The sequence below is a fragment of the Heptranchias perlo genome, chromosome 34 (assembly GCF_035084215.1).
Source record: "Heptranchias perlo isolate sHepPer1 chromosome 34, sHepPer1.hap1, whole genome shotgun sequence".
Lineage (NCBI taxonomy): Eukaryota > Metazoa > Chordata > Chondrichthyes > Hexanchiformes > Hexanchidae > Heptranchias > Heptranchias perlo.
The window spans coordinates 6,507,881-6,523,561 of record NC_090358.1 but is presented as its reverse complement, the minus strand read 5'-3'; the positions used below and the strand labels follow the sequence as shown (position 1 = coordinate 6,523,561).

The window sequence follows — 15,681 nt, the reverse complement described above, 5'->3', positions numbered from 1 at the left end:
ATCCTTTAAGACGCTCCTTAAAACCTACCTCCTTGACCAAGCTTTTGCTCATCTGTCCTGATATCTCTTTATGTGGCTCGGTGTCAAATTTTGTTTGATAACACTCCTGTGAAGTGCCTTGGGATGTTTTACTACGTTAAATGCACGATATAAATGCACATTGTTATTGTTATAGACAAGGATGTGACTTTGCATTCTCATTCAGAAAGTTGCTAGAGACATGTTGTTCAGGAAATGTAGATGTATCGCTGGTACGGTAAAGGTTCATCTGAGATTGTGATTAAGGGACATTGACGAAGCTTTACTCTGGACCTGACCCATTGGGAGTACTAGATGGAGGTAATGGATAGAACAAATGGGAGAAAAGTCCATTCCCCTGCAGTTCCCCTGCATCTGTCTCCTTGACAAGCATTAAAAAAATCAAAATGTATAAATAAGATATTACAGAGGTTCGATTGGTGATACAATATGAAACCATCATGTTTGGGTAATCAAAGTCAATGAGTTAGTTTGAGTGTTTTCTTCAAAGAAATCCTGAACCTCACGCTCACTTTTAAAAACTGATTGAAAAAAAATTCTTATTTTACAAAGAAGGTGCTTTAATATGTAAATGATATTGTCTATCACTGTTTTTGAACAAACACTTACCAAAGTTCACGACATGTGCAATTGAATGAACGACAGTCAGTCCAAATATGGCAAATCCCACCAGCTGGTGCAAGAGTACATGTTGGTCCATGGGTAGAACCCGCACCAACCAGGTTGTTCTTAACCAGGTCAGACATCGGCGCAACATAAGGACCTTTAAGATGTAAAAGTACTTAAGGTTTAGCTCAAATAATCTTAAGTTCCTGTAACACAAATAATAACAGAAACAATGATCACTGAACACAAATTTGTTCCGAGGTCCGGCGCAAGTGAACTTGTTTTTCTGAAATGAATGGTGATTTCCCATCAGACTCAAGATCAGCTGGCCTCTTCAGTTAGGGCTTATTATTTAAGTTATTTTTATTCAGTTTTACTCTCCATCTCCCTGGATGATGAACCACATCCAATGTCAGCAGCCACGGGATCTGTTCCCAGGCCTACTGCTAATCGTTCTCTCCAGCTGGCTATTAGGTGCATCAGATTGGTGTGAGTCAATATTCCTCCTGTGTGGAAGAGCCTAATTTTGCTTTGTATCACTCCCTGATGATGCAACTTTTCAACTGGGTTTTCAAAGAATTGGAACTCTTGTGGCCTTGATTATATTCCCTCAGCCATTGCCTTTCATATTAATTTTCTTTCTCCGTTTGCCAAAGTTCTCAATTTTCTCCTCATAGAATCATAGAATGATACAACACAGAAGGAGGCTATTCGTCCCATCGTGCCTGTGCCGGCTCTTTGAAAGAGTTATCCAATTAGTCCCACTCTCCCTGCCCTCTCCCCACAGCCCTGCAAATTTTCCCCCTTCAAGTATTTAACCAATTCCCTTTTGAAAGTTACTATTGAATCTGCTTCCACCGCCCTTTCAGACAGTGCATTCCAGATCATAACAACTCGCTGCGTAAAAATATTTCTCCTCATCTCGCCTCCGGTTCTTTTGCCAATTACCTTAAATCTGTGTCCTCTGGTTACTGACCTTTCTGCCACTGGAAACAGTTTCTCCTTATTTACTCTATCAAAATCCTCCATGATTTTGAACACCTCTTTTAAATCTCTCCGAATGTCCCTAAGGACACTGCTGATGCTGGGAGGAGAGAGAGGTTACACAGGGGTCGGCAACCATTAGTGCCTTGCTCAAACGGTCATTCTTCATATGTGAACAAAGTCAGTGAGGGGAATTTTGACTTTGCGAGATAGTGTAAAACAGATGATTTTTTTTATTCATTCATGGGATGTGGGCGTCGCTGGCGAGGCCAGCATTTATTGCCCGTCCCTAATTGCCCTTGAGAAGGTGATGGTGAGACGCCTTCTTGAACCGCTGCACACCGTGTGGTGAAGGTTCTCCCACAGTGCTGTTAGGAAGGGAGTTCCAGGATTTTGACCCAGCGACGATGAAGGAACGGCGATATATTTCCAAGTCAGGATGGTGTGTGACTTGGAGGGGAACATGCAGGTGGTGTTGTTCCCAGGTGCCTGCTGCCCTTGTCCTTCTAGGTGGTAGAGGTCACGGGTTTGGGAGGTGCTGTCGAAGAAGCCTTGGCGAGTTGCTGCAGTGCATCCTGTGGATGGTACACACTGCAGCCACGGTGCGGCGGTGGTGAAGGGAGTGAATGTTTAGGGTGGTGGATGGGGTGCCAATCAAGCGGGCTGCTTTGTCCTGGATATCAGATCAGCCACCCATTATACATTTCTCCCGACTTTCATTTCCATTTTCAATCATCCATTTTACACTATCGCCCAAAGTCAAAATTACCCTGAGAGTCAGCAGCCTATTCAACTCTGGGGGCGGGAGGGAGAATACAGGCGTGTTTGACCCCATCGTCACTTGGCACTTATACATGCATTTTCCAGTAGGGGTCAATAGATAGCACTCAGGAACAGGAATCCTGATTGACTTTGCACTCCATAGCTAGGTCATTGCAGCCAGTATTGGCACACCTACTGTCTTCCTGGCTGAAATTAACTCAGCACAGTCCAAGGACTGAACCTAGGACCTCTCTGTCCTGTATGGCTCAGTAGCACACTGGCTGGTGAATTAACCCGCTAAACTAGCGTGGAAACCCGAGAGCTTTCGCCCATAATTTAAAGTCACCGCAAGAAGATTTACTTTAAATAGGAATGTGTGTCAGTACTCACTGCGATGAAGGTACAATTGAAGTTGAGGCACTGCCCACAGCCTTTCGCCAACATGACCCACCCACCAACGCTGGTATACTTCAATGCCGCAAAGGTGAAAAGAAAGATGTTGACCAGGATGTAGCAACACATGAAGAGCAGTTTGCGGCTATTATTGTGCCAATAGGCTGGAGTCAGGTACCGTGGGGTCTGTCTCTTGTATTTCTCTGTAGACGGCGGCTTTAACCAATTGGCAGCACTGTAGAAAGACAAAAATGTTACCAAATTAGCTGCTGTCTTCCTTCAGTGGAGCGGCATGTGTTAATGGCAGGCTTCCCCGAGGCTGATATTAATGTAAGGAGTTGTACAACACCAGGTTATAGTCCAACAGCTTTATTTGAAATCACCAGCTTTCGGAGCTTTGCTCCTTCGTCAGGTGACCTGACGAAGGAGCAAAGCTCCGAAAGCTTGTGATTTCAAATAAAGCTGTTGGACTATAACCTGGTGTTGTACAACTCCTTACATTTGTCCACCCCAGTCCATCACCGGCATCTCCACATCATGATATTAATGCCACTGTGTTTGAGCTGATAGTGTGAAGTACAATGGACTTTCCTGTTCAACTTTTCTACGCTCAGAATGGGACTGCCCTACTGTGAGGCATTCTCTCCACGAGACATACTGAGATCCAGTGCAATACACTTGCTGGAGATGCTGAATTCCCTTGGCAATCAAAGGCAAAGTCCAGCAACGAAATTCACCACTCCGCTTCCAAACATATCAGTTCACTTGAACATATGGCTTTCAGTTTCTTTCCATGCATATTTTTTAAGTATCTCCTCTCTTTTTAAGTTAGAGGTTAGCAGCACAGAAGGAACCCATTCGTCCCATTGTGCCTGCTGGCTCTTTGCTAGGGCAGTCTAGGACTAACCTCACTGCCCTGCTTTCCCCTCAACACTGTATCTGCTCTCAAAAATAAAACCGGCTGATACTGAGCTGTGTCGAAAGATTGGTGATCTCAGTAAATGAAAGGCTACGCCCAGTTCTGGTCTCCGTATTGTAAAAACAATATAGAGATACTGGAGAAGGTGCAAAAAAAGATTTACAAGGATCGTACCAGAACTGAGAGGTTATACCTATCAGAAAAGATTGAACAGGCTGGGGATCTTTTCGCTAGAAAAGAGAAGGCTGAGGGGTGACCTGGTCTTTTAAGATTATGAAATGGTTTGATAGGGTTGACGTAGAGAAGATGTTTCTACTTGTGGGAATGTGGGGCCATAAATATGATAGTCACTAATAACAGGCGGTTGTCGATCAGGCAGGGTGTGTAACGGGAGGTTGTCGATCTGGCGGGTGTGTAACGGGAGGTTGTCGATCGGGCAGGGTGTGTAATGGGCGGCTATTGATTGGGCGGGGTGTGTAACGGGCGGCTATTGATTGGGCGGGGTGTATAACCGGCGGCTATTGATTGGGCGTGGTGTGTAACGGGCGGTTGTCGATCGGGGGGGGTGTGTAATGGGCGGTTGTTGATTGGGCAGGGTGTGTAACGGGCGGCTATTGATTGGGCAGGGTGTATAACCGGCGGCTATTGATTGGGCGGGGTGTGTAACGGGCGGTTGTTGATTGGGCAGGGTGTGTAACGGGCGGCTATTGATTGGGCGGGGTGTGTAACGGGCAGTTGTTGATTGGGCAGGGTGTATAACCGGCGGCTATTGAATGGGCGGGGTGTGTAACGGGCGGTTGTTGATTGGGCAGGGTGTGTAACGGGCGGTTGTTGATTGGGCAGGGTGTATAACCGGCGGCTATTGAATGGGCGGGGTGTGTAACGGGCGGTTGTCGACTGGGCGGGGTGTGTAACGGGCGGTTGTTGATTGGGCAGGGTGTGTAATGGGCGGCTATTGATTGGGCGGGGTGTGTAACGGGCGGCTATTGATTGGGCGGGGTGTGTAACGGGCGGTTGTTGATTGGGCAGGGTGTGTAATGGGCGGCTATTGATTGGGCGGGGTGTGTAACGGGCGGCTATTGATTGGGCGGGGTGTATAACCGGCGGCTATTGATTGGGCGTGGTGTGTAACGGGCGGTTGTCGATCGGGGGGGGGGGGTGTAATGGGCGGTTGTTGATTGGGCAGGGTGTGTAACGGGCGGCTATTGATTGGGCAGGGTGTATAACCGGCGGCTATTGATTGGGCGGGGTGTGTAACGGGCGGTTGTTGATTGGGCAGGGTGTGTAACGGGTGGCTATTGATTGGGCGGGGTGTGTAACGGGCAGTTGTTGATTGGGCAGGGTGTGTAACGGGCAGTTGTTGATTGGGCGGGGTGTGTAACGGGCGGTTGTCGACTGGGCGGGGTGTGTAACGGGCGGTTGTTGATTGGGCGGGGTGTGTAACGGGCGGTTGTCGACTGGGCGGGGTGTGTAACGGGCAGTTGTCGACTGGGCGGGGTGTGTAACGGGCGGCTATTGATTGGGCGGGGTGTGTAATGGGCGGTTGTCGACTGGGCGGGGTGTATAACCGGCGGCTATTGATTGGGCGGGGTGTGTAACGGGCGGTTGTCGATCGGGGGTGTGTGTAACGGGCGGCTATTGATTGGGCGGGGTGTGTAACGGGCGGCTATTGATTGGGCGTGGTGTGTAACGGGCGGTTGTCGATCGGGGTGGGTGTATAACGGGCGGTTGTCGATCGGGGGGGGGGGTGTAATGGGCGGTTGTTGATTGGGCGGGGTGTATAACGGGCGTCCAATCCCCTACCGCCAGTATTCCGTCCAGCATTGCAGGTTAAAATCTACCCTAGAGGTCAACAGAGGGGACCTGTTCTCTGCGTTAACATCAAAGGGACATCTTGTCCCATTCCCACCCCCTTTTGCCCTGCACCATCATCCCTTTTTTATTTTAATCACGCCTGTCCTCCTCCCTATCACAGACCTTCCCTTTTGTTCGTTCCTCCTCCCCCTCCCCCCTTTCCCCGGCTCTGTACTTGCTTATAAACTGTTAAATCTCTAACTACTTCCAGTTCTGATGAAAGGTCATCGATCTGAAACGTTAACTCTGTTTCTCTCTCCACAGATGCTGCCTGACCTGTTGAGTGCTTCCAGCATTTTCTATTTTTATTTCAGATTTCCAGCATCCGCAATATTTTGCTTTTGTCAAAGGGACCAGTTTCCTTGCATTGGCTGCAGCATCACAGAGACACATTTTCAAGGAGTCATCTGTCCCTGGAATGTTGGCTTGTTTATGCCTCTGAAGCACAGATAGACTGTGGGAGATCTATCCATCTGTAGCTGGCTGCACTCGTGTGATCATCCAAAACTCTGCTGCCCGTATCCTAACTCGCACCAAGTCCCATTCACCCATCATCCCTGTGCTCGCTGACCTACATTGGCTCCCAGTCCGGCAATGTCTCAATTTCAAGATGCTCTTCCTTGTTTTCGAATTTCACCATGGCCTCGCCCCTCCCTATCTCTGTAACCTCCTCCAGCCCTACAACCCTCCGAGATCTCTGCGCTCCTCCAATTCTGGCCTTTTGCGCAACCCCGATTTTCAACACTCCACCATTGGTGGCAGTGCCTTCAGCTGTCTAGGTCCTAAGCTCTGGAATTCCCTCCCTAAACCTCTCCGCCTCTCTACCTCTCTCTCCTCCTTTAAGATGCTCCTTAAAACCTACCTCTTTGACCAAGGTCCCGGTCCTAATATCTCCTTATGTGGCTCAGTGTCAAAATTTGTTTGATGTGAAGCGCCTTGGGATGCTATATAAACACAAGTAGTTGTTTTAAAAGCACCAACTGACAGTCTACATGTCAACTCTTTAAAGCATGAGTGTAACAGGTGTCACATACAGACTATCTGATTTGAATATCAGTCTTTAATTGGGTGCTTTTAGAGCTTCGTAATTTCAGCTGAACACCGAACAACTTTGGAATAAGGGTCAATGTATCAATTGCCCATTTGACAGTTCAACTCTACGCAGCTCCACATTAACCAGCAGGTCTTCACACACACTTAGACCTTAGGCTCTTTGTGTCACGGACATATAAATAGAATTAACTGTTTCAACTGTCAAAAGGCATCATACGCTTGCTTACAATATAAGCCCTCGTCTACGCGTGATTAAACTTCCCTGTTGCTGAAAGCAGTTAGAGGGTTTATTGTAAATGTCCAAGAAGTGCATGGACCTTCTATAGAAATTTTAATCTTCCATGCCGCTTGGTTGAGAGTCTTGATCAAGCCAGTGGTTGATTCTGGTGAAACTGAAGATTGAATGAGCTGATTGCACGGGCCAAGAGACATACGGGAAGGTCTCAGGTATGGTTTGTGTTGTCAGAAGTTCTCCGCTGGGAATTGGTCACTACAATTAGCCTCAGTATCTATGGGGTGAGGAGAGGGAAAAGTAGCCAGGGTCCCTGCGCCTGTGACCCCTTCTGGGAGTGTGTTGGGTGAGGATGGAATTGGACTTCATTGTGTGACCACCATGATGCACATGATGAATTGCCACTTATGTAAAGTATTGGAGGGCTGCCAGGGCCTCTAGCAGCAATTATCCCCCAGCAAGAGTCACTGGGGTCGATCTTTGACTGCCAGACACCCACTCCTAGCCTGAAAAGCGGGCGGCCAGCATTTGAAAGTCGGGTGGCGCCCTAGGCCCATCTGATGCAATTTTCAGGTGGGCCAGTAAATGGACGAGCAGCCTGCCTGCCTAAAACAGTCGGACGGCTGCTTAAATATGCAAATCAGGGTCCTATGCCGGTTGTAGGATCCCAATTGCAATTTTCAGCTACAAATGGGTGGAGAGCGTGTTCTGCTCCGTCCATTTCTACCAGCCGATGAACGGCTTAACCAGTGATTCTTAAAGGGCCTGCTGGAGAGTGCTCAAAAAACGGCCCAGGAAACTTTAAGTTTTCTTTTAGTGTTCTCCTCCTGGGCCCCCAAAAAATCTTCGTGCCACTGCCAGCCCCTTTGAGGCACACCCCCTCCACCCCCAATCCCGGATCACCTCCCGCCCACCTGCCAGCCAGTTCAGCATGGGAGCCGCCCTCTCCCCCCCAACCCGAACCAGCGAGCTCCAGCAGGGAACCCACACCTCGCTGGTGGCATATTGATGAGGCCCAGATCTCACATAGCTTGGGCCTCACACCGGCACCAACGGGCGGGCAGGGCAGCTATTCCAATGTTTTGTGCGCTACTTGAAAATCGCCCCCATTATCTTCGTACGAAATAAGGAGAAAAATTACCTTTTTCTAACTGTAAATTTTTCTTGGCAACTCTTATGCTTTTAAAGAAAGGCTTTAGGGAAAGAACAGGTTCCAATTTTGGTACCCAGTGACTTGATCAACCAGTCTGAGGTCAGTTATCGTGTGGGTTAGATGCAGGTTAAAGCTTCCTCTTCTTTTCCCCAACAATGAACTAACCATCAATCCCAGAAGCATAGCTCTCACTGCACCAATGATACAATTCCATTTCTTGCATCTATCAGACTTATTAGGCGTTTAAGTGAGACTGAAAATTTATCGCCAGTTAAAACCAAAATGTGAGCAATTTGTGCTGTGGATTGGTTGCCGGCCAGGAAACGGATTGAAGCCAAATTCATTCCTCGAGCATTACCTTATTGTCAGGTTCTCCATTACTTCTGGGAAGTTCTCCAGCTCTTCCTTGAGCTCCTCGAAGGTGATGGTGCCACTGCTGTCTTTGTCAGCGGATTCGAAGAGTGCCAGCGTGAGGTCATCAAGCTTCTCCTCTGGTAATGAAATGGCACTTTCCCGTAAACAGGATTTGAGGACGGTGCGTAACTCATCGGGGTCTATGGAGCCACTGCCTGTGATTCGATATAGTTACAGCAATAATAACACGGGGCTGTTTTCATTAGAACAGAGATTACAGGGTGATTGGAGAGAGCTGTTTGAAATTATGAAGGGATGGAGCAAGAGTAGAGAGGAACAGACTGTTTCCCGTTGTTGAGGGGTCTAGGACGAGGGGACCTAGATATAAGCTTAACTGTAAGAGAATTAGGACAGAGAGCAGGAGAAACTTTCTTACACAAAGGGTTGTAAAGCTTTGAAATGCACTACTGGAATTTCTGAGTGAGGCAGAGATCATGTCAACATTTAAGAATAGGTTAGATAGGTGGTTCAAGGGAAGTGGTATAAAGAGATATGGGAACAGGCCGGGCACATAGGATTAGGGCTACTGCTCGCGTGGAAGATAAACACCAACATAGACTGGTTGGGCCCAATGGCCTGTTTCTGTCTTGTAATCTCTATGTAATTCTATGTAAAAAATGTGACCAAAAACAAGGCAGTAAGTAAAAGATTACTAATCAATTGAGCAGTCAAATTGATTAACCAAGAAAGCAGGGCATCAGTGTGTTGTATAGAGAATAATGGATAAATGTGAGTGATCACAAGGCAATAATGTACCTGAGGGGTTCAAATAACTTTACACAGAATAATGGGTATGGCAATCAGTTACAGGGATGATCGGATGGTTTACACATACATCAGTGGATGCCTGGGAATGATTACAGGGAGTAATCTCACTGAGGACTTGAAATAGATCATACATAGAGTGAAGATATACGATATGAGATACAAAGCAGTAATCCCATAATTCTTCATCAGATGATATTAGAATTTGCAAGAGCGAAGCTTTCTTTCGTTGAAAACCTAGGCGAATATTCAAGATGCAGGACACCACCAAGGTTACAAACAGCAGGAAAGAAGATTAAGTAGATCAGGAAGTGATGTTAAACGATGCATCGGATTTAAAAAGCTTGACAATTGTGGGACGAAGAAATGGCTGAGAGAAATAAAGGGGGTAAAATTCAACTTCGGCAGGGGAGCAAATTGGCTGCCCGCTATATACCTCTCCTGATTTTCCTTACCGTTGGGTGTCCCCACCCCCTTTCGCACCCTGTCGAAGTTGAATTTAACTCTGAATATCATCCACACTTTTTGAGATCCTGAGAAAGGATGAGTTGGAACAGGAGGTGGTACAATGAGTTTTGATTTCAGCACGGTGAGGATTTAGGGAAGAAGGAAAGTGCGTTGGATGATGCAATGATGCAATCACTAGATCTTGATCTTCTCCCTAATCTTTGATGGGGTACTGAAAATCTTGTTCCTTTCAAAAACACAGATTCTTCATGTCTCTCATACATTTACCACATCTTCCTTTTGATAGCTTCACCCTTACTCCTTTTTCAACTTTTGTAATTCTTTGCCTCACCATCTACTTCTACCTCAAGTGGAATGTTCTCATTTCCTTCTTTACTAAAGCTGCCTTCTAGAAGCTTCACTCCCAAAGCACTTCGTTCCCCCTTTTATCCCCCCTCAATGACTCTTGAGTCGCTACATAGCTTAAGTCCACCTGATATTTAAATGCTGCTCCCATATCCGCCTGCTGTCCAGGAGCATGAGAGAGATTGAAGGCTCACTACCACCTCTCTCATGCTCCTGGACAGTAGGCAAGAAAAACCTCGTCATCTGATAGTCAACCCTTCTTTCAGCTCATTGAGCGTCCAACTTCTCTCAATATGTCACAACCTTTATGCGTGTCTCTCCCTCTTTTATTGATGTTATTATGGACATTTCTCTTTCCCCTCTTGTCCTCCTGGAGTTCAAGTAAGTCACCTTACACATTCTTCCTCCTTCATGCATTCTCACTGTGTCAAAATCAAGACTAACTGCACCTTCTCCTACTCTAACTCATTCTTTCCCAGGACTTCAAAACTGTGGAATTCTTCGCATCCCTCAGTCTTCCTCCTTCATTCTGTTGGCTTTTAAAAACCCTGACTTCACCTAATCGCTATTTCCTCATTTCCTCATCTTTTCTTCTATTATTTTCAACTTTAGTGATATCCTGGCCCCTGACTTAAGTCTATCAATAAAGCAAAAACAAGAAAATCAGTTTTTGTTTGCAGTATGCTACTGGGATTTTCATTACTTTGTACGTGCTACAAAAATCAAATGAGCTTTTACTCTCAAAGGGATGCCGATCAATGAATGTACCCAGATAGAGATATTACCATCTACATCATAGACTTGGAAAAGGAATCGTAGTTTGTCTGTTTCACTTCCATGAGTAAGGAGATTCAGGGCCTTCAGTAATTCATCCAGACTTATGGTGCCACTCCCATCAGAGTCAAACAGAGCGAAAAACCTTTCTGCAAAGAAAGACTAAGGAAAGGATACAAAAGAAGCATATTAGTTTCCAAAAAGAAAGAAAGCTACCTGTGATGTAACATACTAAATATTGATAGAATCATACAGCACAGAAAGAGGCCGTTCAGCCCATCATGCTCTTTGAAAGAGCTATCCAATTAGACCCACTCCCCCGCTCTTCCCCATGGCCCTGCAAATTTTTCCTTTTCAAGTATTTATCCTATTCACTTTTGAAAGTCATTACTGAATCGGCTTCCACCACCCTTTCAGGCAGTCCATTGCAGAACGAGCTGGCACATGTACGATGGGCTGAATGGCCTTATCTGTGCTGTATGATTCCATGATTCTTTCTTTATACTGTCCGCCGGCTGAAAATTTGTGAAGAACTTTCCTGCTATTGGCTGATGTTTGTGGCCGAACATTGAACAGTGTGGCATTGGACAAACCTCATTATACATTCACATTCTGATCACAGTGTTACAAACAAAATAATCAACTCTTTTTTGAATAGTTCCCAGAACACTCGATGTACATTTAACGATGAACATAAAACACAATTTAAGATTAAAAAAAACTGCTGCAACAATTGGTATAATATTATATGATATTATGTATAATATGCTAATATAATTATGTATAATATGATAATATATTATGTTTTATTATGTATAATATGATACTATAATATTATCATATTATATAGTAATGAACATAAACTTAGCAAAGAAGATTTTCTCTGCGTGTCATTTGTATTAAAAATTGTAAACATGTTCTTTATAAAACACATTTACAATTCTGCTACACAGAGGAAGACTCTCTCTATATTCTTATTTTTATTGTATCTATAAAAATCTGAAACTGCTGAGTTTTGAATTAGCAACAGTCATAAAATATTCTCTTTGTGTTAAGAACGTAAGCTTGCCTCTTTTACTTTGAGCGCTGTCTTGAACTCTTCCAAGTCGATCTCTTTATCCTCACCAGCAATACTTTCAAACTGCTTGGTTACCCATTCCAACCATTTGGCATCATCGTCTACACTCATTGTGCTGCAAGACAAGAGATGGTTAAAAAACAGAACAATATTTAGGAACAGGAAAAACCTCACTAGGATCAACAACCCAGTCCCTTTTTCCAAAGGTCAGCCCGACCGCCACTCTTCTCACCAAAGTCCTCAATCATTTCTCTAGAAACGCAAAAGAATTGTCTTTGACCATTTATTCCATCCGCTTCGATGGCCTTCTTTGGTAACTTATTTTGCAAGTCTAAGAACCATTAGGTGAAAATGTTCCACCTCATTTCGTTCCTTATTCCTAACTTGTGTCCCCTAGTGTTTGAACCTTTAGCCATAGTGAACAATTTGAAAGGATTAATTTTGTCGCAGATGTTATTCTGCCTTTATCAGATCACTGGGGAGGCCATGTTTGTAATAGTACATGCAGCTTTGAGCACCAAGACTTCAAAAGAACATTGATGTATTGGGGAGGATTCAGAGATGAAAGTGGAATTTCAGCATGTGGGTTCTCATGTAAAGTCATTAATTGATCTTCTCCTTTCAAATGCTGAAGGGCCTGCTGTATATTTTCAGCATTTCCTGTTTCGGTTTCAGCTAATTTAAAAGTTATGAAGAGTCACTCACAAAACTGAACTTGGTTTCATTAAAGAAAAGATTGAGATGGGGATCTAAGACTTCAAAATGGTGAGGTGCAAAGATAATATATTTCCATTGGTAGATTAACTGAACACAAAAGACCATGATCATAAAATAAGCACGGTATACACAAAGATGGAGAATAAAAAATACTTCTTTACTAAAAGTCATTGGATTGTGAGTGATTTGCCACAGTTGGTGATCTATGTTAAATTGATTACAGCATTCAGAAAGGTACTGGTAATTACTTACAGAGAGTGGTATGGGGAGAGAGGATTTGGGGAGAAAGCTGGAATAGGGGACTGTGTAAAACCAGCTCCATAGAGAGGCTTAGATTCAGTGCAGGGAAGAAGGGCCGAATGGCTTCCTTCTGTGTTAAAATGTCCATGTTTCCATGTAATGGCAGGCTTGCGCACATGAACACAAAATTAACAAGTTTCAACCAGTGTGCTGATCAAGTCTTTTAAAAAGGAGATGGATAAATATCTGATTAGGATAGGAATGGAAGATATAAGTGTAAATATAGGCAGAGAAGAGCAAACCTTGGAAGGGGTTGACTCTTTTGATACGGAGACTATGGGAATATCATGCCCTGGAAAACAATCAGTCCAAGGTGAATATGGTAGATTCTAAAGTTGGGTAGTTATTCTGAAGTTTTGCCCAATTATTTTGGAGGATGGGGAAGGTAATGTGGCAATAGGGTCGCCAACTCTGATTGGACGTATTCCTGGAGTTTTCATCACTGCCCCGCCCTCGCACTCCCGCCATTGGTCTCCCGACAGGTCCATCCTCCTAACACACTGCCTTTCCACGTCGAGTGGAAACTATACAGTCTCTTCGTCGCCTGAGTGGATGAATCTTGACTGTCAATCAAACAGCCTTTTTTCCCTTATCTCTAATATTTTTAGAACCAATGAAAGTGTTTAAAGAAAATGAAAAAAAACCACAATTTTTTTTTAAAAATGCCCCCATGATTTTTCTCCCTGGGTTGCTCACAGCAGTGTCCTGGAGATTAATATTCAATTTCTGGAGACTCCAGGCCAAACCTGGAGGGTTGGCAACCCTATGTGGCAAGGAGAAGCTTTGCAGAAACTTCCCTCAGGAGTTTAGATACATGGGGGGTAGCATCCACATTGGTCTGTGGAAGCAAAGGTCTCAATGGATCAAATGACCATCTCATAAGAAAATAAGAAATAGGAGCTGGGATAGGCCATAAGGCCCCTCGAGCCTGCTCCGCCATTCAATAAGATCATGGCTGATCTTTGACCTCAACTCTACTTTCCCGCCCGATCCCCATATCCCTTGATTCCCTTAGAGTCCAAAAATCTATCAACCTCAGTCTTAAATATACTCAACGACTGAGCATCCACAGCCCTCCGGGGTAGAGAATTCCAAAGATTCACTACCCTCTGAGTGAAGTAATTCCTCCTCACCTCAGTCCTAAATGGCTGACCCCTTATCCTGAGACTATGACCTCTAGTTCTAGACTCTCCAGCCAGGGGAAATAGCCTCCCATCATCTACCCCGTCAAGCCCCGTAATGCTTCGAACGTTCTCCTCTCATGCTTCTAATATTCTTAGACTCTAAAGCCTTCAGTGTAACAAGCTGCCTTGCAACATAAGAAATAGGAGCAGGAGTAGGTCATACAGCCCCTCGAGCCTGTTCTGCCATTCAATAAGATCATGGCTGATCTTCTACCTGCTCGAGGGTCGTGTAACTATTTAGCATGCATCTAATGCCGTTATTTTAATTAGGATTGTGTGAGACCAGAATCCGTGAGCTGGCTCTTGGCATTCTCAGTATTAAAACTAGCTCTCTTACCCCACTGGCAGGCTTGTAGATCCACAGAGACCTATAAGACTGCTGCTAGGATAAGGGAGCTGGATTTACCAGTGTAAATACCAGGAGGCAGCTCACAGACTCACAGCTCTCTCAGAATCCAAATTTAAAACGGAGCCAGCATAAAAACAGGTTTGAAGAGGCAATGCCTTTGTGAGAAAGTACTTGGCAGATCATATTCATTCACTTAAAAACATGTGATTGAAAGGCCAATTTTAGCCCCCCCTCCCCTTCAGCAAGACGGGGTGCTGCGTTCCCACCCATTTTTAATTGCCTGAAATTCAGGTACAGGAAGGCCACCCGTCCCAGACGAGCAGGGGCCTAATTTAAATGGCAAAGTCATGTTCCCGGTGACGCAATCAGCACGGGTTTGGCATTTTAACCGCGGGCCTGACTACGGCCCACACAGTGTCCAACCTGCCAGCGAAAACTGACGGCAACAAGAATCTAGGGCACTGGAGGTCCAGGTTTCCTTGTGGGATGGGCCTCCCTTGCCCCGTTTGCAGACTTGCAAACCCCCGCCCTCCCCATCCTTACTTACCTTGCCGGGAACCATTTCCGTAGGTCCTCGGTGGTGGCCTGGCCCCATTCCCCCATCAGTTTTGACTCCATCTCCCCGGCGGTGGCGTCATTCCTGCCGGTTTCAGGCGGGAGTCAGTGTCGGAGCATGCCGGGAGTTAAAAGGCCAGATTTCCCAGCAGCTTGGGGCAGGCAGGCACTTAAGATGTGCCTGTAGTGGTGTTGCAGGTGCCCACCGGGCAAATGCTAATTAAGTGCCCTCCCCGGACCCTGCATCTCAACAATGGGGGGCACCAGTGGGCACAATCCAGTGTAACCGCTTTGATCGCAAACCCCAAGAAATTTCGGGGCCGTCATATCATTTCTGCATTGCCTCATCATGGCTCTTCCAACTCTTCTTCCTCTTAATATGATCCGGAATGAAAATGTGGTGGTAGCAGATTCAATAGTAACTTTCAAAAGGGAATTGGATATATACTAAAAAAGGAGACATTTGCAGGGCTATGGGGAAAGAGAAGGGGTGTGGGACTAAATTAGATAGCTCTTTCAAAGAGCCGGCACAGACACGATGGGCCGAATTGCCTCCTTCTGTGCTGTATGATTCTATGATTCCAAAAAAATGCGGTTTACCAAATATTATTGCATGAAAAATGCACCTTGTTGAAGGAGATGTCCTCCGTTGTAATTTTTTAATGAAATCATAAACTCACTCTTTTGGAACACTTTACCGATTTCATTAGAAAAAGCCTCCCTATTATGTTTACAAT

The 15,681-nt window shown here is 45.3% G+C and overlaps 1 protein-coding gene across 1 annotated transcript in view; it reads right to left on the bottom strand.

Annotated features, from left to right (window-relative positions):
* Window positions 1-11,950, bottom strand: part of nox5 (NADPH oxidase, EF-hand calcium binding domain 5) — a 43,689-nt gene extending 31,739 nt beyond the window's left edge. Inside the window, exons 1-5 of the mRNA XM_067971150.1 lie at window positions 11,831-11,950; window positions 10,773-10,923; window positions 8,354-8,564; window positions 2,782-3,019; window positions 649-802 (exon numbers count right to left, since the gene is read on the bottom strand). Coding sequence (XP_067827251.1) covers window positions 649-802; window positions 2,782-3,019; window positions 8,354-8,564; window positions 10,773-10,923; window positions 11,831-11,950 — 874 coding nt within the window. The remainder of the gene's footprint in view (window positions 1-648; window positions 803-2,781; window positions 3,020-8,353; window positions 8,565-10,772; window positions 10,924-11,830) is intronic.
* Between the last annotated feature and the right edge of the window lie 3,731 nt (window positions 11,951-15,681).